This window comes from Phlebotomus papatasi, chromosome 1 (assembly GCF_024763615.1).
Source record: "Phlebotomus papatasi isolate M1 chromosome 1, Ppap_2.1, whole genome shotgun sequence".
NCBI classification, from domain to species: Eukaryota; Metazoa; Arthropoda; class Insecta; order Diptera; family Psychodidae; genus Phlebotomus; species Phlebotomus papatasi.
Genome location: NC_077222.1, coordinates 96,506,811 through 96,528,175, shown reverse-complemented (window position 1 = coordinate 96,528,175; position 21,365 = coordinate 96,506,811). Strand labels below are relative to the sequence as shown.

Below are 21,365 nucleotides of genomic sequence, written 5' to 3'. Positions count from 1 at the left end.
ATCATATTATGCTACTTCTTGCAAAAGAGCACCAAAAAGAAATGTTGTAAGCAATTGAATGGCTGTATTAAAGCTTCCGTGCTTCCTTTGTCTCAGTCAGCCATTATTCGCATCAGATTCCCTGACCAATCTCTATACCAGTGACCTCATAAAAAAGGGTATAGCCCTCAAATTTCAGACCAAACAGAAGCATTACGGTAACATAAGAGTGTTCAATTTACACCTCAATCCCCAAGAGGCTTAATTGAAAGTTGCGAGAAAATCCGTCAATGATTAGTGTGGTATTTTCCGCGTTGTTCGCTCAAAACCACAAATGCTACAGCAAACAAGTCACAAAATGAGCATTTCGACATTTTCGGTAGGCGACAAGTTTTAGTGTCTTGTTTCACCAATTTCAGCAAAATACTCTTTCACTCTTATACGTAGGAAGGATTAGACAAAAATATCTCTCAAATATTTCAATAGATATCTTGTCTGAGAAACATTAGTAGGATTTCCTTTTTGTAACCACAAAAGTCTTGAAATATTTTCCACAATTTCCCTCATTAATTTTGGGAGGTTTTTCATGGATTAAAAGTCTCCATTGTCATTTAGAAAATACGATTTTCATCCTTTTCACAACTCTTTCGGGTGTGGGATTAAATAGGGGGAAAAAGGGAAAAATAAATGTCTTTCGGAAGTGAAGAAATACAATTTTCAAGATTATGGAAGAAAAGGTGATGGATATTGAAGTATCATTTGAGGAAATGACTTTTGATTTCAAAACTCAATCTCCTTCCCATTCCATTTGCTATTTGACATGACTGGCAAAGTTTTCAGATAAATCACGTTCTATTTTTTTTCACAAACCATTCTCTCTAAAGATTTTTTTCATATAGCATTGAAAATATTACTGAAAGAGAAAATACTCTGGGTTGCATTCTGTATATTTTTTCTTAAATAAACTAATAGAACAAAATGTTCTACACGAAGTAAAATCGTAAAGTCGAGGGGTTAATACCTATTTGGTTAATTATAATTTTTTTTTTTAAATTTAATAATAATTTTGGTAAAACCCTAATAATATACCTATTAAAAATTAAAAAGAATTATTTTTATGAATATTTCCCAAATTAAAATACCGAAAAATATGACTTGTTTTATTCTAAGCTAAATAATTTCTACTTTTCGGGCTATTTTTTTTTATAGTTTTTGCATTAAACGTTTACTTATAGGCTCTGGCATACCTTGTAGATCACGAAAATTTCATATCCCTTTCTGTCTCCTACGTTTTGGAAATGTCTATCTCATTATTTTGAACTCCAAATTCGATTGAGCTAAATTGAATTTGTTGTGATGTGTAAAAGAAGAAGAAGAGTGCGAAAGGGTGAGATAGACATATGCAGTGGGTTTGAGGTAGAAAGGGACGTGAATTTCAACTTCATGAATTTTTACAATCTTAAAAAGATGCATTTCGAATAACAAAAATATGAATGCAGATATTTTTCTAATATCTGCATGATACTAATTTCTATAATCTCTCTACGACTCTGTGACAAACCATTTTTTTTAGCTGTAAGAGGATCATGTTTTTTGAGTATTTTTTTTTTCAAAATTTGTTTTCTTTTTCAAGAAAAGCCTATTTACTGGTTTAGAAGGCAGAAAAGGCGAACTGTAGAAAAAAATGGGTCGAGCAAATATCATTCTTTAGTCCAATTTTTTGTCAAATTTTAAAGGAAAAACTATTCCAAAGAATTAAAACCGAACCATGGATTCATGTTTAATGGATTTAAATTATTTAAAAATAATCACTAATCTAATCAAAATTATAAAATATGTTGATCAAAATTGGTTTCTACTATAAATCCCTGTATTTTGAAAAGTTTAACTCTAAATAAGGTCATAATGCAAGTAATTGCTCTTTAACTTCTTAAATTTTGACATGAAATGCCTAAAATTAGTAAGTGCTTGAATCCTAAGGATCAGTGGCTCACTAAAACACAGAAAGTCATTTTTATTGCTCGAACTTCACGGAAGAAGCAGTGTATATACCTCGATTTTGTTGACTCCTTACCCTCCCCCTCCCCCCCAAGTGGTCGTATTTTGGTAGAATTTCGGATATCTAAACTTTCCAGTTTTTGATGTCACGCTGTTTGTCGCCTATCCGTTCAACCACTACCACGCCTAGAGGCCAAATTGTTAGAGATAGAGACCTAAGATTTTCGGGGGACCCCCATAAGTCAACCCTGGAACCATTAACATTCTCCTCTTTTCCCACAAAAATCATGTTTTTTGGGATTGCTCTAAAGTGTGCCTTGCGATTATTTAATTTTTGGATATGTTTCAAAAATTACCAGGCGGCTATTTCGTCCTTATTCGAAAATACCGTTGAATCATTCCTAATAACGGTTTTTTAAGCTGGAAGTCTAAAAACGCTCTATAGAGCGTATTTCACAGCTGAATGGTATCCTGTTTCGACTCGTTGGAAATGTCTTGGAATTCCAGACAATCCTAAACCGATTCGAATTGGTTATGAACAAGTAATCAAACGATTCTTAACCGATTATGTAATTTTTATCGAAAATAAATTGTATTTCTCTTAAAATTATTTTGGGGGATCTTTTGAGTGATTTATGTATCGGTTTAAATCGGTTGAGTACCGGTAAATGATATAAAAGTACTTTTGAGGTATAGGTACTAAGTCATGAGTTCCAGTACTTCCCAAATGCGTGGGATGCATTATTGTCCTTTTTTGGACAATATAACATTCTACAGTCAAAAAATTGTCTTAATTTTAGGTCAATGAGAGCCCACTGGTCGTGAAAGAATTAAGAAAAATGTTTTAATAACAGGGCTCAAAATTTCAAAATTACTTCTCCTTATTCCTTGATTGTTTCACTTAAAACTTTGTAAGTATTTCGGAAGTACATAAAGGCAATCACTAGTATAAATTTGAAGAATCCATATCCTTTATCTCTAAAGTTGTCGAATTTTGAAATTTTTGGCGAGGGAAGGAGCGAAGTTACGACATTGGCTGATACAATTTTTTAAAATAAACAAGAACTCTTCAAAGCAGAATTTATCCTTTTTAATAAAGTAATTAACAATATTGATTTTATATGACAATGTTTAAAATGTAATTATCTAAGAAAAACATCGACTTCTATCGTTTTGTATTGTACAAGCTATATCACTTTCATAACAGTTTTGTGACAATTTTAGTTCCAATTGAACGATCAGCCGAAATATAAATCCCTTATCAATTACTTTTTAATATGTCGAGTCTTTTACGTTTTCCCAAATTTTGACTTTAATGATAAGCCCCTTGGGTAAGTTTCTGTTCGATTTCTCTCGAGCTTTTACAAAGAACTCAGCAAACTATTAAATAGTTTAAGAAAGCCAATATGTTTGCCAAATATTTGGACTAAAAACTTTAGATGTCAAATGTTTACAAGACTATTAATGCGTGAAGGTATATTTACTCAGTTTCACGAGATTGCAAAATATACGAAAATGATCCTATAATATAAAAAATAGTGTTTTCTTAATTAGGTGTTTAAGACCCAATGTAAAAAAAAGATCTCAAGAAAAAATCTTTACATACCACCAGCCTCCAATTAATTCACATGCGAAATTGAATCATGGAATCAGCCTTAATTTCAAATCAAAGTCTCGTGGTTGATTTTTTCTTCTTATGGGTCACGGACATTAATGAGTAGTTAATATTTGATTTCATTCACATTTATGTGAACTTACATAGTTTGTACAGAAGACGTTTGTATCAATACATACGAGATTAATTGTAAATATTGCCTGAAGTCATTTAAGTGTACGTGTAATTAAGTGACAGACGAAATATTCATGTCTTGATGGAATATCAACAATATACGGATCCGTGGCAATTCTCAAAGATCCATTTGAGACAATCAGATTGACCCGTGGGGTTGAGGCTTTTGGTTAACCTCCTGAATGGGGCAATCTGTGGTGGTGTCTGAAACATATATGCCTCCCATTGTCGCAAATACAATGAATAATGGCAGTTTCAATGGAAGTTCATCTCATGTGCCTTGTTTAGTTCTTTGGTACAAATTGAGAGTGGAACTCTGGGCTAGAGATGCACCAGACTCAGAGCTCTCATTGTTGGGAAAAAAAGAGAAATTTATCTTCATCAGTGAAATTATTTATTAAAAATTCTTCTGAACAAAAATTCCACGTGAAAAAAAACATTACTCCCAAGCTGTGAAAGCCTAAGTTGCAGAATTTATCGCAACAGTTGATGTTGTTTATGTGGACAAATATTTAGTGAAGTGCTCAATTATCTTCCCAACTCTCCTCTCAAACACATGGATATATCGTCTTAAGCACTCTCTTGTATTTGAAACTAAATTAAAATTTCAAATATTTCTTTCGTCGGCGGATGAACCGGTTAATCTAAGACTATCCGTTACATCTCCGAACATCTTGTCCAAAAAAAGAAATGAGTGACTTGTGTGTAATTGTGTGTAACTCTTTTTGCTGTTGAGAATTACGCCGTCATTTCTTTCCCACAGAAAAAAAAGATAATATCCACCGTCTTTGTGATTTTGATTAGGCATTATCTAATTTAATTTCAATTATCGCAAGCCATCATTTGAATTCCATTTCTGTCCATTTAATTAACATCCTGAAAGTGTAGACTGAAATACTGAGTACTAATTGAAAAATACAGTAGAAAGCCATGATGAGCTTATAGTAGCTGGGATTCTTTATGGGCAACGTCGGAATGTGCGCAAATTTGACATGCTAGAGCTATAAGTCTCACAGAGAAACATACTTTACAGGAATATGAAGCAATTCACATTTATTTTTTAAATTTGTCATTAATTTGAAAGGTTTGGAGTAAAAAACGTAAAAAATTACCATATCAAATCAGTATATAAGAGCCTATGCAGACTCTGAAGATTATCCGAGAGATATCTTAATTGTAAACCTCAACTAAAACGGATATCAGACATAAGATATTGCCATATGGCTTAACTCCACCTATTAGGCTGTCAATTGACCTATTAGGCTCTCAAAAAACAATAAAATTGCCCGCTATTTAGGATTTTGAGACCTTTTTCGAACTGGGCTAAATCTCTAGTCAGGACTAGACACACTCTAGAGACCTGTAGACAGACAGGACTAGACGCATTTTATAGGTAATAGTATAGGATGAAAAACAATCGAGACCCAGAACAATATTTGCCAGGAATTCTTGTAAAAATGCCTTTAGCATTAAAAAAAACTATTATGATGTCGAATTACTTAAGATCATCTGAAGGGATCTTCATGATATTTGCTATGGGATTAGTGTACAGTTTAAGCATTTTATCTATGCATATCACCTCCTTACCCCGCCTCTCCTTTCCTTAGCCCCCATACAAAATGAGGACTTTTTTCATCACAACTCCTCTCTGAAAAGAAGTAGAAAGCAGAAACTTGGCATGGGATCAAGGTTTATCCATAATTTAATTTAGATCCACAATTGTTTTTTCTATCTAAATTAAATTACGTTAAAGCACACTTTCTTTTTTATAAATACGACATTGGAGGAAGGGGTTGGTATACATGGTTAAAAAGTATTCTTTAAGTCTTGTTCCCATGCCGTATTTCAGCTTTCTACCTCATCTCAGAAAGAAGTCATAAGGTAAAATGCTCTCATTTTGTATGAGGGCTACCAGAATGGAGAGTGGGGGGAGGGGGTGGTATGCATAAATAAAAAGTTTAAGTAATACACTGACCCTATACCGAATATCATCAAGATCGCTTCAGCAGTTCTTGCGTAATTCGCTATCAAAACAGCGATTTTTCGGAAGAATAAAAGCATTTTACAAGGACTCCTAGCGTTTATTGTCCTGTCTTAGCAATTTTTTAATCTTATATCAGTACGTACAAAATGAACCTACTCACCTCGTTTGTGCTGATTCCGGGATCAGCGTCTATATAGTTTTGAGTTTTGACCATTCTCCTTTATGTTTTAGTTTTGAAAAAAGCAGAAGGGGAATGTTGGCATGGTTCGCACAGAGTAAGCCTTCAATCAACGCAAATTTTCTCTTTGTTTGCAAGGAACTAGTTCGTTATTTCTTAGCCATAAGATAGATCATTATTAGGTTTATGAAACAAGATGAGAAATTGTAGGTCAGGTCTTTGCAAATAAAGAGAAAATTCGCATCGTTTGAAGGTTCACTCTGTGCGAACCATGCCTACATTCCCCTATAAATGCTCTAAAACTTTCCACTCATGTTTTAGAACTTTGGTTCCGTCACAAAGGTCGTTACCTATCTATTCAATGGTATAGTTCTCTTTTGTGAACGCACAACAGACCACTTACACAGACCACAGACCAATATTACACAAAACATATAATTTTTGTGTAAAATTTCTACACATATTGTATAAAATTTGTGTAATTTCACACAAAATGTGTCATAAAATCTACACAACTGTGCAATTAGTTGCTAATTTTGTAATCTAATTTACATAATTTATCACTTCATAAAATTTATATTATACTTTTTAATATATGTATATACGTATGTTTCCATCAATAAAATGGAACTACAATGGTATCAAAAAAGCAAACATCGATTTATCGTTGTGAATCTTTTAGACTATGCAGCGTAACGAAATATTACATATTTACTGTATCACTTTGTATTTCTTATAAAACAAACTGTTCAAAAATCTAATATCATTAGTATATTGAAGATATAAATTTTCAAGTATCATTTTGAAAGAGTTATACTAAATAGGGGTAGATTCTGAATAGTTTCAGTGAAAATTTTATTTAATTAAATAAGTTTTAAGAACACAAAAGATCATTATTTTTCTTTAAAATTATTAATACCAAGGGACAAAAACAAACAAATGATAAAAAATGTCTTCTAATAACGCAATAGTAGAAAAATTATTTTAGAAAGTCTTTTCCCGGATCAAATTTTCGTATTTTGGAAGTACTTAAGGGGTAATGTAGATCAGAAAGACTGGAAAACACCACATTTTCTGTATTTTTTTGTTTTTCAACATAATAAATTTTTATTTTAATTTTAATTAATAAGCATAAAAATACAATATTTAAATCATATTTTCTGAAATTTTTATTTAAGAATCTAAAAAAATCAGTTGTGGAGACTTGATTTTCGGAGGTCTTTTTAAAAAAAAATAACATTTTTTTTTGGTGAACAAGATTTCTCAGGGTATATTTATCTGACATGAAAAAAAATTAAATATTTTCTGGTAGATAACGAGTTAAACTCTTACTTGAACGGTAGGGGAAGTACTCTTCCCTCAAACGTTCATGCATTTGAATAATGTGAATTTTTTTTTAGTTTTCCTAAGACTCTTCCCCACTCCGGGAATTTATAAAATAATTCTTTTCTGACATTATCATTTTATTATTTTGCTACTATTATCATAGATTATTTTATTACTTTTATTAGCCATAAGTTTAACTGTAATTGTTGTTTACCTATCTGTAAAATATGTATGAAAGTGCCCCATCTCATCCTTTTTACAAAAAGTTCATCGAATTAGATTATAAAAAATTGTTTTGAACCGCACTGTCTTCTCTTCTAGGTTTAAGAGGGGCAGTATCCATCAATACTGAGTAAAATCTAGAGTTGAGCTATTAAAAACTTGAGCCTATTCCAAGCCCTATAGACTTATGCCCAACGCACAATAACTTTTGTTTAGTAAACATGTTTTTGACATTTCTATGAGAGTGAGTGAGATCTATATCTAGTCATCTTGCTCATTCTCATGGGAAATTTTGAAAACATGTTTACAAACAAAAGTTATTGTGCGTTGGGCATTAGATGATTATTAGACAAATGAAAGAATATTATAATTTGTCTAATCTTAATAGGGCACTTTTAACCATTTATGAAAATCCCTAAGTCGATATTGCCTACAGTTTTCACTCAAAATCCGATTAAACAAAAATTAATTCTAGGCCGATATATGATTTGTGATCTGATAGCATCAAATTAATTTCACAAAATTAATTAGATGTAGTGGGATTCACCTTGGATTACAATAGCTGGAACTCCAAAGAAACCCAGGAAACTTTAAGAAGTTTTATATAGAGCACCCCCAGTGCAATACTATATTCCTGTTAATTTTATTAATTCCCCTAAACAATTCTGCCCTACCTCTAATTAAATATTTACAGTTCTTTGTGTATGTGCCTAAATAGCCAGGAAGAGTCTTAAAATATTTCAACTTTCGTGCTTAATAAGTCCATGGAGAAATTTTCGCCAAAAGTTTTGTGGGAAAATCATAACAGTACATTTTCCGGGAAATTACCTAATATCTCCTGAAAATTTCATTATGTAAAAGGAGTTGGAGTGCTCTCTTGCATTTGACAGTATATATGTTTTCTCCAGAGAGAGAGAGAGGAAAGGGAAATTAGCAAAATGTTCTGAAATTCACTGACAGAAATTACATAAGATAGAGAGATTCTTGAAAGGAATTCTCTAGCACATCCCGATTGGAAGACTTCTTATTTTTTTCTTCTTTAGCATATTATGTATCCCTCTTGAAAGGATAATTCGCAATCTTTTTTTCTCAGTCCCCATATCCATCTTTCTTAATTTTTTTTGCACATCACACTCAATTTTTTCATCTTCTCTTGAATTTATAGAGCTTTTCGGCATGTACAAAATTCAAGTGCGCAAAAGCTCTTTGATATGCTCAAAAAGTTGAAGGGTGAGGGCAAAAAAGGTTTCACAACAAGTTCAATCATTAATTTCATACGAAAACTTCTCACAGAAGAAGTTTAACACGTTTTCAGAATATAAGCTTGGGGAAGCTTTTCAGTGACCGGAAAATCAAAAGTGGGTTCGAAATGGATGAAGAATATTGTAAATTTGCACATTTTCCTCACAATCCTTACTTGTGTACTTTATACAAACTATTAATCATGTAGAGAAAGGATATCTCGAGAGAACTTTCGTCATTCCTATTAAAACTTGTGAAACAAATTTATTTGCATGAAAAGTCAATACTCCGATAGAATATAAAGCAATTCGAAAAGATAATGTAATTCACTAGCAAATTTATGCCTTGAAATTCTATATGATTTTCTCGTGCCCTAACACGCGCCTTCGAAACTTAAAGGTCCTCAAAAGCGGCATGTGGGACACGTGTGCTTTAGATTTAATATCTTTAAAGCTCAAATGAAAAATTGAAGAATATCTTGTATCAGTTTTCCACGAATTTAATGAAGAAGAATTGATCAAAAGCTCTGCCTAATGAATGAGATATAACAAAAAGTTTCAAAATAATTTAAACGATATTCGAAAAACCTATTAAAAGTAGTAAAATATTTACGTACCAATGTTAATGACGAATTTATTGGGAAATGTGATATATTGAATATTTAAATGAGTTAGCGAGAATCCAGGAAAAAAATAATTGAAATTCGTTAAAGCAGAAATATTTTAAATGCATTTGATGACAGAAATAAATAATTGTATAATTTATTGAATACATATTAAAATTTTATGGGAGGCTAGATACATTTTATACTTTTAAGCATGAACAATGTTTAAAGATTATTTTTGCAACTTTAAGAAGAAGTTCGACAGCTTAATAATTATCATATTTAAAACGAATACTGTTTATTTCTCGTTTGAACTTTATATTTTCTTAAAAAGACAATAAATTTATTAAGCATTAAATCCCGAACGCATTTTCTTCTACTAAGGATATGTAGTGAGGGAGAAAAAAGGAACGGCCGTCGTTGCCCCCCCTCCTTGCTTAGTATTGAAATAAATTTAAAAAAAAAGCAATAAAGTAAAATTATTTAAAGAACACGAAGATTTTGCTCACCTTAAAGGCATTTCCACTCAAAGAAGCGCTTCTACTATAAAAAGATCTTTTGATGAATATTTTGAGCTTTCGAAAAAGTTTAAAATAATTTAATTTGAATATGAAATGAATTTAAGGTGATTCTTTGGAGAATCATTGCACAAAAAATAATATTAAAAACTTCAAAATGGATCTTGTGGGGGGCTATGGTGAAGCTTTTTATCCATTTTTGAAAAAAAGCTACAGTGTTGTCTCAAAAGAGCTTTTATTGGATCTATAAACCTTTCCACATCTGCTCATTTTTGGTAAATTTTTGAAGGAAACTTTTCAGAAAAAATTTTGAGACTCTGAAGAGCAATTCAATGTTGTAGAGCAACCGTTAGTATAGTACGATATTAAATTTGGAATATTAATCTTAGATTTTTTTTCTTGCAATCGGTTTTTACTGGCCAACGCTTCGATCATATTAGTTGGAACCTTCCCCAAGGCATCAAAAACAGGGAGAACAAATTGTGGCATAAATTTCAATACCCTCAACTGTTTGCTCTTAAGTTGTCTATACATTAGGAAAAATATGGATGAGTGGCCCTTCAATAATACTATTGATAAAAAGCTTCAATTATTGAAGAGAATTATTGAAGAAAATGCCTCCACACAGGAACTAATGCGCTTCAATATTGACACTTTGTGTCATTTCTCGAGTCTCCTAGCGGCTTGAGATTATTTTTCGTGAAAATTTATTATTTGGCTGCTGGAAAAGCATGGAAAGTGTTTATAGAAGTTCATTGAGATAGTGTTTAGTGAATATTAGTGGAAAATTTTCCAAAAGTGCGATGTGAAGGTGTTTTGTAGAGATATTGCTCGTAGTGGAATTCAACCAAGTGTTACAAGAAGTTTTCACTCGTTTTTTTTTAATTATTGGTAGTAATCCCTCCTGTACATCACTTTCCAATTTCTAAAATGATCCGACACATATCCGGGCGACAATACGGTTTTTCAGGACTTCAAAACATTGAAACATAACCTCAAACTTTGTTCTAAATAGTTTTCTGAAAAGTGTACAGCAGCAGAAGAATACTGTAATCTAGAAGAGTGAAAAGCATCAGTGCGATGTGTCGTTCTAGAGCAGTGATACAACAGTTTGAATCGCTGACTGAGGGATTTGCTAGCTACATATGCTCAGTTTCCTCGATGGAGGTATTGAAGTGCTGAAAACCGAACAGGGTAACAATCTGACAGCAGCTGCCGGAGCCGGACGGGTGGATGCTGCGAGTCCAGTGTCGGCTGAGACGTTAGCCCACATCGCCCTGATGATGAAAAAACCGCGAAGTTTTTTCCCTGATAAGGCAGCTGACGGACATGTGGCTGCTGTGAGTCCAGCCTCGGCTGAGAAGTTATCCTTGATCACCCTGATGATGCAAAGACTGCGAAGTTGCCCCTGATAACACTGTAGAAAGTGCCAGTGGGATGCAGGATCCAACAGCTGGTGGTTTAAATACATCCGGATGGCTTTAGTTCCACTTCCAATAAACATTCTACGAGGAAATGATGGAGTTTAAGAATCTGGAAATGGCAAAGAGGGCTCGTTATAAGCTAGTACTCTTCATTTAGAAGTTGAGGGACCCTCATATCCGGCTGTTGGATTACAGATATTCACAAGCAGGGACTGTTCTGACTTGTAAGTGCTTCTGCTGCCCAAAGGTTCATGGATACACTCAGAAGCTCTTCCTGAGATTCACAGAAGGAAGTTGCAGACAGATTATGGATTCGACTCCGCTCCAGAGGTACAGAAAAATCTCAGATATAGAAACAAAAAATTAATGTATGTATAAAATTGTGAATACTTTTTATTTATAATTTTTTAATTAAAAAAATTAATAGAATTAACAAAATCTCTTTCTTTTTGCCAATATTGTGTCACTTCAACTGTGGCTCCCAGTGTCTTTGCTTGAGAAGATCTAGCGCCTTATCTATTCCTTGATATTTTATATTGAAGAGATCCACGGATTGTGTTCCAACTAAAAAACTCACGGGATCTGCTAATGCAATAGAATGTCTCACTTGCATCCCAATTCAATTCCTTACCTTGATCTGTTCTCCAGCTGGATGCTGGGATTGCGATCTGCTTTGTCTCAGAAGCCTCAATCCATGTCCAGATGCATAAATTACTCCCAATTTACATCTGAACAAAAACTTTCACCAAAACTAGGGTGAATTCCACTAGGAAGTTACATTCCCTGAAACACACTTTTTTCTTTTTGAACTTGCACCAAAATCGATAAATAACATTTTTCGAATATTCTGTAACACAAAATGTTCGAATTTGCGTGAAAAAGAAAAAAATATTTTGATGAAAATATCTAATGAACTTGATATCGACCATTTCTTCCATATTCCACTTCAATAATATTATGGAAGAATAATATTGATGATATTTGTCTCAATGTGTAGGGGTAAACAATATTGAAAGACAATATGGAAGAGAAGTCATCCATATTGAAACAAATATTGAAGAAATTGCCTCCACATTAGACAAATTTTCTTCAATAATCCAAATTTATGTCCATATGTTTTGCTAATGTGTAGGCAATTTTCATCAATATTAAATATTGATTGCAAATATTGATGAAATTTTCTCCTAGTGTATAGACAGCTTTACTCCGTCAGCAGTGGAAGATTGACTCAATGAATCAGTGTAAAGATAATCGTAGGGAAATTTATGGTGCAATTTGTTCTCTGTGTTTTTGATCCCTTGAGGAAACTCCCAACCAAGGACCGATACGTTGACCAATAAAAACTGATTCCAGAACAAGAAATCTAAACAATATTCCAAATTTTACATAGTACCCTAAAGAGCATTTCTCACACATCTTTTTAATCAATTTTTAAGTCAATTTCCTGGTTATTTGATTTAAAAAAAAGTCTTCTTGGTGTTTTTAGTAACCTTTTAGCATTAGAAATCCGTAAAACCGTTAAAATTTATCCAAAAATGAATCAAAGAGCGGTATTTCCTGAATGAATTCTCCCTAGGTAGACATTTATTAAGATATAAGGTCCTAGTAAAATATTTTATTGATTTTCCAATAAACTCAAATTCATAAAAATTGGATTAAAATTATTTTTTTGTGTAATTGTTCCTGAAAACTTTTTTTACGAGCGTAAATTGGGGAATATTCCTTGATATTGACTTAATTTTAAATTTGGTTCTCCTTTTTTCTGGTCTTATGTACTGGATACACGTACACGGCTAGTATACCCTAGACATACTTAAGCGGCCTTCATACTAGAAGTATAGCACAGTTCCCGAATGTCTCAAAATCTTAAATAGCGAACAATTTTACTGCTTTTTGAGAACATAATAGTTCATTTACCTTTAATAATCCAATCTTAGTTAATTTTTTTTTCAAAAAATCGTGATTGATAAAAAAATTCGAGAAGTTAAGACATAGGGCTAAGACTTAGGTCTGAAGCCCGTATATACGACTTTAAAGACGGCTTAGTGGAAAACTGAAGAAAATGTAGTCTAATCGTTATTCTGATTAAAATTACGTTAAGCGGGTCTCTCGTCTTAAGCCGTAGGTGTGTCCAGCACATTACGCTGAGTCGTAATTCTAATCAAAATAATGATTAGACTACACTCTCATCAGTTTCCTACTAAACCGTCTCTCGGCTTAAGCCGTAAGTGTATCTAGGACATTAGAGAATTCTTCAAGTAACACGGATTTCAGACTGGAGATTTAGACCGGTTCCTAAACGTCTCGCAATCCTAAATAAAAATCAATTTTAGTAATGTTTCAAAATCTCTAATAGACCATTTGCTCTTAATATCTAATCCCTCGGTGGCAGCCAAAATCCCGAATTTTCAAAATCGTGAAAGGGATGAAATTATATGGAGGAAAATGAATAGAATAATTTCCCAAGACACAGAAGATTTCCCTTTGGCTCCAGCAAGCACAGGTGCAATCGTGGGAGTAGCTAGACACAGACACTTTTAAGAATTCGGGATTTTGACTTTCGGGATTTTGGCCCATTCGGTATTTTGGCTTTCGGGATTTTGGCGTACGGGATTTTTGGCTTTCGGGATTTTCACCGGGACCCCTAATCCCTATAATACTCAATCAAAATTTTCCCAAAACCTTTGCTTTATAAGGAATTAAAGAAGTTAAGTCATGCCAAGGGGTAACTCATATTGAGAAACCCTCGTCAATTGTCCGAGAAACGCTTCGCGAAACCCGAGAAACCCACTGTCTGCATCGCGAAACCCGAGAAACCCAAAAATTGCATCGCGAAACCCGAGAAACCCATTGTCTGCATCGCGAAACACGAGAAACCCATTCTCTGCATCGCGAAACCCATTGTCTGCTTCGCGAAACCCGAGAAACTTATTCTCTGCATCGCGAAACCCGAGAAACCCATTCTCTGCATCGCGAAACCCGAGAAACCCAAAAATTGCATCGCGAAACCCGAGAAACCCAAAAATTGCATCGCGAAACTCGAGAAACCAGAAACCCTTGTCAGAAAAAATGGAAATGAGTTACCTCTTGAGTCTTGCGGTTAAATCTTAAGTCTCAAGCCCGTATCAAGTATTAAGTTCCATAAATTTTGAATTCTGGACAATAAAAAATTACAGGAAAAGTTTATAAGTTTGAACTTTTATAGTCTTGTAGTAATACAATAATTATGCAATAATTTTTAACACCAAACCTACCAAGACCGGTCAAATTGACCGGTTTATAAACTTTTTAAAATTAACACATATATTTAAACGGCATAATATGTCGCTATTAAACCTTATGAATGCCTTAAAATATACATGCAATATATTTTTAAATGTTTATTATATTTTTTCCTCTTTTCCAAGAAATATTTGTTGAGTATCCTACTTACCGCTGTATGTCATATGATCGATCGCGTAAGGAAAAACGACCAAAAACGATCGGTAGGTTTAGTGTTAAAGATTATTTCCTTGATTTTTAATAGGTTTTTAAGAGTTGCCTAAATTCTAAATTGGTTTGTTTGAAATTCCGCATTGTCCGGAATACCATATGTTGCCCTATAAAACCTTAAAATCTTTTGATACTTATAAGAAATTTTCTTTGTTTTTCAATATGAAAAAACTCAGACCCAAAATTACAAGCAATTAAAAACAATAATATGTTTTTATTACATCTCCTGACTCTTCTGTTACCTGCAAAATACGTTAAATTTTACGTTATTTGCATGACTTTCAAATACAAAGAAAATTTTCAATATTGAAATTCTATTTGAAATTATGTTTGAAACTGTTTGATATTCACTGTGCAAATTTATACCATACAAACTTGCTTAAATATCATTGTGAAAACAGTTTAATTAAATGGTTTTATGTTTTGTAATCCACTTATGTTGCTAATGAAATCTACAGATCAAATATTTGTAAATTGAGTACTATCAGTTCATTATTATTTGAACATTGAAATCACAGCGAAAACGGTAAAGGGAAATTCGTCGAGTGCTCAATTCGATTTAAATCAGTTCATTAATCGTTTGACAACTTTCGGAATATCGAGAAGGCATATAAATTGATTTTAGGCTGGAATCGGTTTTGTGCTTCTAAGTAATCAAGACCTGTTAAATTGAGAAATGGATGTTTTAGGACGATAAGGCCGTAATGTGTTATTTTAAGGGGTAGTAAAGGAAGAGGGGTCGGGAAAAAAACGTTTTTAGAGAACATATTTATGTGGGGGTCATTACAGACTAAAAGTCAGTAACTTTTTCCATGTGACTTCAGGAATCGAATTACAAAATACTCTTATAGATTACAAATTTGCTTTCTACTTATTTTATTTAAAGCGAAAAATTTCATAAAATTTTCATTAACATCTTAAATAAAAGAAATAAAGATTCTTCCAGATCTTTATGTATACATTTCCCATTTTAAAAACAAATGTAAAAATACAATTTGCAAATAAATAATAAATAGACTGCAAGTGCAGTAGAGAAGATAGGATGGTTTGACTGTTGAAAAAACACGGAAAAAGGATAAAATCTTAAATGTATTTCTTTTCTGTGAATAAAAATAGATACACAAACCAGGTTATTCAGAGTGAATGCAGAGAACTGTCATTTGAATTAATTGGTGAGCAGCGCATTACTCATCGTGAATAAATCATAAATAAATTTTCCAACAGTTTTGAACTTTTTTTTGCATGATGCCACCATGTTACCCGGATGAATTCGCTATTAATTATTTACTTAGTGGCTTCCACTGTCACTGCATTTTTTTTTATTCCATCCCATAAGAGAGTACACGAAAATTGATTGATGATTTTCTCTTTGATACAAAATATCCCTCAAAAGATATTCCTTAAAATGTATTCATTAATTTTTGAAGATATTATTCACAAGGCTCGAGCCAAAAAGGATGGAATGGGACATTTCGTTAAATATTCATGATGCGGAGAATTTTCTCCTTGTCACTTTCAGTCTCTAAATTAATCGTGTTACCAACTAAATGACTGCTGTCCGTTGATATACTTTAATTAATAAAATTGCGTAAAATTGATTATATTTATTGCGCAATGGTTTCGTGTTATTCAAACGTTGTAGACTCTTTTGGAGTTTATTATACCTGCCAAGATTCTCCTCGTAATCACCAACCAATAGCAAAAGGAATTACCTAAAAGAATAATCGATTTTGAGACTTGACCAGGATTTTCAATGACTTCCTTAACGTGTCTTGTTTCCATTGCGAATACCCTTTTTTGTTTAATTAATTTAATTGAAGCTTTTGTCTTAATGTCTTTTGCAACTTTTAGTCCAATTTTAAATGAACTAGCAGGCAAACTTAACTTTTAAGGGGACTGGAATCTGCCTTAAGGCTACATTTTACTTTTTCATAAAATTTTGAAAGGCGATAGTATTTAACCCACTTAGTAAACTCCGCCCATAAATAAGTTTATATCCTGCTCTCGTAAGAACCATGGAAAATTGAAGTTTAAACTATCAGTTTTTCAATATTTATTACAGTTTAAAATGGCACGCCTTGAAATAACCCAGTATAATTTGGTATGGGCCAAAATTGACCCGCCCATGAAAATTAGTACACGCCCCCATCTTAAAAACTAACAATTTCAGAGATTGTTGTGCGCTACTTTGTGTTGTGAAGTAAAGCGATAATCATGTGAACCCTATTTATATTCGTATTTCAAATTGAATTCTTGTGTCTTTGTATAGTAGAGGAGACTGGGGCACTACCGAAAAAGGACTAGCACCGAACACTGCAATTTTCATTAGATACTAGACTTCAGAGGACGAGACCTGTATGAATTCATAAATACTATAGGGATGCTTATTCGCTAAAGAAACATTAGTCATAATCGTAAAGAAAGCGGTGAATATCAGGGATTTACCGCAGCTCAGAAAACAACGATTTTTTTCCAAAGCTTTTGGTTCAGACTCCAAGCCTTCAGTGGCTGCCGAAAGTCGAAAGCTTTGGGAGAAATCGTTGTTTTTTAACTGCTTAACATCCCTGACGCTCAACGGTTTCTTCACGATACAAATATCCCGTCGGTAACCACATAAGAATTTGTCATAATCCAAGTAGTTTAGAAATAAATATCAGTGTTTGGTGCTATTCCATGTTCGGTGGTGCCTCAGTTTCCCCTAAACGACATTAGAAATGTGCCGACGGTATGAAACATCTTAGAGCCCAATTTAAAATAGGGGTGAAACTGTCCCACCCTCCTTAGTCGATTCATAGCCGGTATATTACCGGTTCTTAACCAATGGAAGAGGTTCAGATTTAATAAGACTTCCAATACCAATCCATACTTGTCCAAATCGATTAAGAAATACACTTTCTAGAGCTCATGTATATCTGACTTGAAAAGCCATTCATAAGCTCCAAAGACTCAGGCTGATACCCGAGTATATTTAGCCCATAAAGTTTGGCAGTAAAGGTTTTAGTAAGGGAAATTTTTGCCAAGGACCTCTAATCGATGATCCTAAGCCCTCAGTGTACGACAGTATAGAATAAACCTTTACTACTAAATTTTGAAGACTAAATGCTTCAGCTTCAGCCTAAGTCTGTTTGAGCCCTTAGGGGAGATCGATAATAAATCCATTCTTATACCCTTCTTACATTTGTAAATCCTCTACAGCATATTATTCTAAGCCCCATGAAATATTATAGGCCGAGCTCAAATTTTAGTGTGCTACAGATGAGTTTTAGGAATCGGTATCCTCCTGCAATCATTATGAATTTTGTGCAAAAAAAAACATGAAAATTAAATACTTTATCATTTGGTAAAACTTTCAAAATTATTGCATTTGGTTTTCTACCCAAACTAAAATTTAATTATTTTGCATTTAAAACTTAAATGCTTGAGAATGTTCCACTCTGACTCTAATACATAAATAATTTAGATTTTGCATAAATTGTAGAAATCTGTCACAGAACTTTATTTCCCATAAGAGTTTCATTTACTCTATCTGTTCTATGTTAAATAAAATTCAATTTTTTCTTTCATTTAATGAATTCAAGAGGAGGATCAGGTTTTTCAGTTTTACTTTAATTTTTATGCGATTTTTGACAAAAACATTATTCTTATGCCCAACGCACAATGATTTTCTTTGTGAACATGCTTCCAAAATAGCCTATGGGAGTGAAGGAGATGACTAGATTTATATATTTCATTCACTCTCATTGAAATGTCAAAAACATGTTTACAAAACAAAAGTTATTGTGCGTTGGGTATTATAAATTTTGTAATGTCGGATTACTATTGTTTTTTTTTGTGGTTGCCAAAATCCAGAATGGTCAATATCTTAAAAGGATCAAAATTGTGGAGGATAAAATTTCTCTTTGCTTTCAACAAGTTCGGGCGTAATCGGGGAAGTGGTTATGCTACTTTTGAGAATTCGGGATCTTGGTTTATCAAAATTTTGATCTTTTTGGTCGGTTTTGGTATTTTGGATTTTGAGATCTTGATCCTTTCAGAGTTTTAAATTTCGAGCCTTTTCTGCTCGAGATTTTGGCTTTCGAGAATTTGGTTTTCGGAATTGTAGCTTTCCGGATTTCGGGTTTTCACGACTGTGACCCATTCGGGATTTTAACTTTTAGGATTTTGACTCTTTTAGAATTTTGGCTTTCGGCTTTTGGCTTTAGGATTTCGGCTTTCGGGATTTTGTCCGGGAACCATTTGCTTTATATTCATTATTTTGTTAATCTAGAAATTGACTATCAATTTCTATAATTTTAGAAATTCAAGTAACCTGAATTTCGTATTTGTAATTTTCGAAACTTGAAACTCAAAATTCAGATCCAAGCTCAGAACCTAAACGCATTGCCTATTCGCCCTTGATTCAGTATAAAGTCTTGTTCTAATACGGGCTTCAGACTCGAACTTTAGCCCAGTTTTCGAAGATCTATGAATCCTAAATAAAAATCAATTTTGGTGGTTTGTCAAAATCTAATTGACCATATACCATATACCTCAACCTTAGATCTGAAGCTTATATAAATCGTTTTATTCAAAATAGACTACATTATTAAGTTGTCAATAGGTGGTGATCACATTTAGCAAAATCTTTATTTCTAAAGAGATTTTTATTTTACTAAATATTTTGTGACATATAGGTGAAAGTGCCCATGCTTCGTACGATCCAAAGCTTTGCAATGACTGATCGTACCCATATTTTAAAAACTAGGGGTAAGTACCCAATTTTTAAAACATATTGCGGAGTCACATTTATTCAGAAACATAAGGAAAATTTGGTCAGTACGAAGCTTGGGATCGTACGAAGCATCAGAATTTTCCCCTATTGCCCTACTTCCAAATAAAAGCCTTATTTTACTTAAAATTATTTACATGTCGATGGCTCAGAATATAAAACGAATAAGTCGCGAATGGCCAACTTTACAGGAAATCGATTTGAAGTTGAGATTTTACATGCTAAATATAAGATTTTTAAGATTTAGAACCCCTTTAAAGCGGTCTTCAGACTAAAAATTTAGCCAAGTTCCCAAAGGCTTCAAAATCTTAAATAGCATGCAATTTTATAGGTTTTTCAGAATCTAATGAATCCTTCTTTAATATCCAATCCTAAGTCAAAATTTAACCAAAAATCTTGACTTATAAGAAAACAGGGAAGTTAAGCCATATGCCTAAGCCTTAGGTCTGACCCCTCGTATAACTTTGGGAATAATTAACTTTCCGGTATAATAATTCACAGGGCAGGTAGGGGGTGTCAAAAAATACCCGAAAAGCGAAAACTAATATTCTGATGAGTCGATGTATAATTCATTTTGCTATCAGTCTCAGCATGATCTCATTTATACGCTAAATGGTTAAACCAAATAATTGAATATTAATTAAGATTTAGGAAGTATCTATGCCTTAATGCCAACAATTTATTAGTCTGACACTTCAAATGTGAACTCTATGATCAGGAATACCATTCCATTAGAAATTTAATTGAATCACTTAAACGAATATTTCCTGGAAATTGTCATGATGGAGTGCTTGCGCCTTTATCGAACAATTTCAATTACTGAAATATGTATAAATGCACTCAATGTCCCGTAGCAAAGTGCAATGTGAAATAATTTGAAGCAGGAACTTGGTGAAAACTTGATCATTTGTGAGAAAGGATTGTGTGGACATACAAAATATAAATGACAAAGGCCAATATGGCACGGCTAGTGAGCTACAAAATGTACGATGAAAATCGATACAGTACCTTTGGAGCTGAATTTAACAGCATCAATAGCATGGAAAATGATTCAACCACTTCAAGTCTCTTTCAACTTGTCCAGAAGAGACGTCGGAAGAGGTCGAGGTCCAGGAAACTATCCTGGCGGCAATGTATTCTGTGTCAGTGCCTCTGCTGCATAAAAATTCGCGGGAAATTGTGCCCGTGTTGCAGGAATCGACGATGGTGTCGATTCTGTGGGTCAGATGATGATGATACTGAGAATGACATCGACAGGCAGTTCAATCGATACAAGTACGAGATGAGTACGAAACAGACACCCAAAAGGGTAGAACCGGGGGTTAATTCGGAAGATAAATCACCGAGCCAGAAGAGTACTTTGCGAGCAGATGAAGTGAAAAAGGCCAAAAAGCATTTTTGGAATTGGAATGATAGTCTCAAGTCCAATTCAGACAAATTTCTCGAGAGTTTAGAATATGATGCAATGCAGGGGAATAGTCTCAAGAAGTATACAAGAATACCCAAAATTCGAATTGGTTACGGTGAGCGGTGAAATTAAGTGTTTGCAGCATGATTCTATTGCTTCTTCTTAACGCTACCACCGATTCTACCCATAAAATAAAGCACATCAACAAGTGGGAGGGAAAGTTTAGTGAGACTTTTCTCACAGCAATTTCCTTTAGCTTTTACAATGAGATAGAAGTATCTTAAGGGGAGTATAAGTCTGGGCATTTAATTCACTTTCAAAAAGAAAAATATGCCTCTGGGGCAAGTTAGTTTAAAACTTTTTTAAAGTTTTCATCATTGACTGATCAAAATCGAGAACTTCAAAACCAGTTACTTACAAGCCTTCTGGGCTA

At 33.4% G+C, this 21,365-nt stretch overlaps 1 protein-coding gene and 1 pseudogene across 1 annotated transcript; both read left to right on the top strand.

Moving 5' to 3' along the window:
- LOC129809915 (uncharacterized) overlaps positions 1-21,365 on the top strand; it is a 193,690-nt pseudogene that overhangs the window by 153,473 nt on the left and 18,852 nt on the right.
- LOC129809917 (uncharacterized) lies at positions 3,097-21,069 on the top strand. The gene is made up of 2 exons (XM_055860062.1): positions 3,097-4,467; positions 20,379-21,069. Exon 2 carries the CDS (start codon positions 20,468-20,470, stop codon positions 21,056-21,058), a length of 591 nt encoding a protein of 196 aa, XP_055716037.1. The 5' UTR covers positions 3,097-4,467; positions 20,379-20,467; the 3' UTR covers positions 21,059-21,069.

What these genes read in the sequence shown, in the direction of transcription:
- LOC129809917 (XM_055860062.1), top strand. Translation starts at nt 20,468, where the DNA reads ATGACAAAGGCCAATATGGCACGGCTAGTGAGCTACAAAATGTACGAT.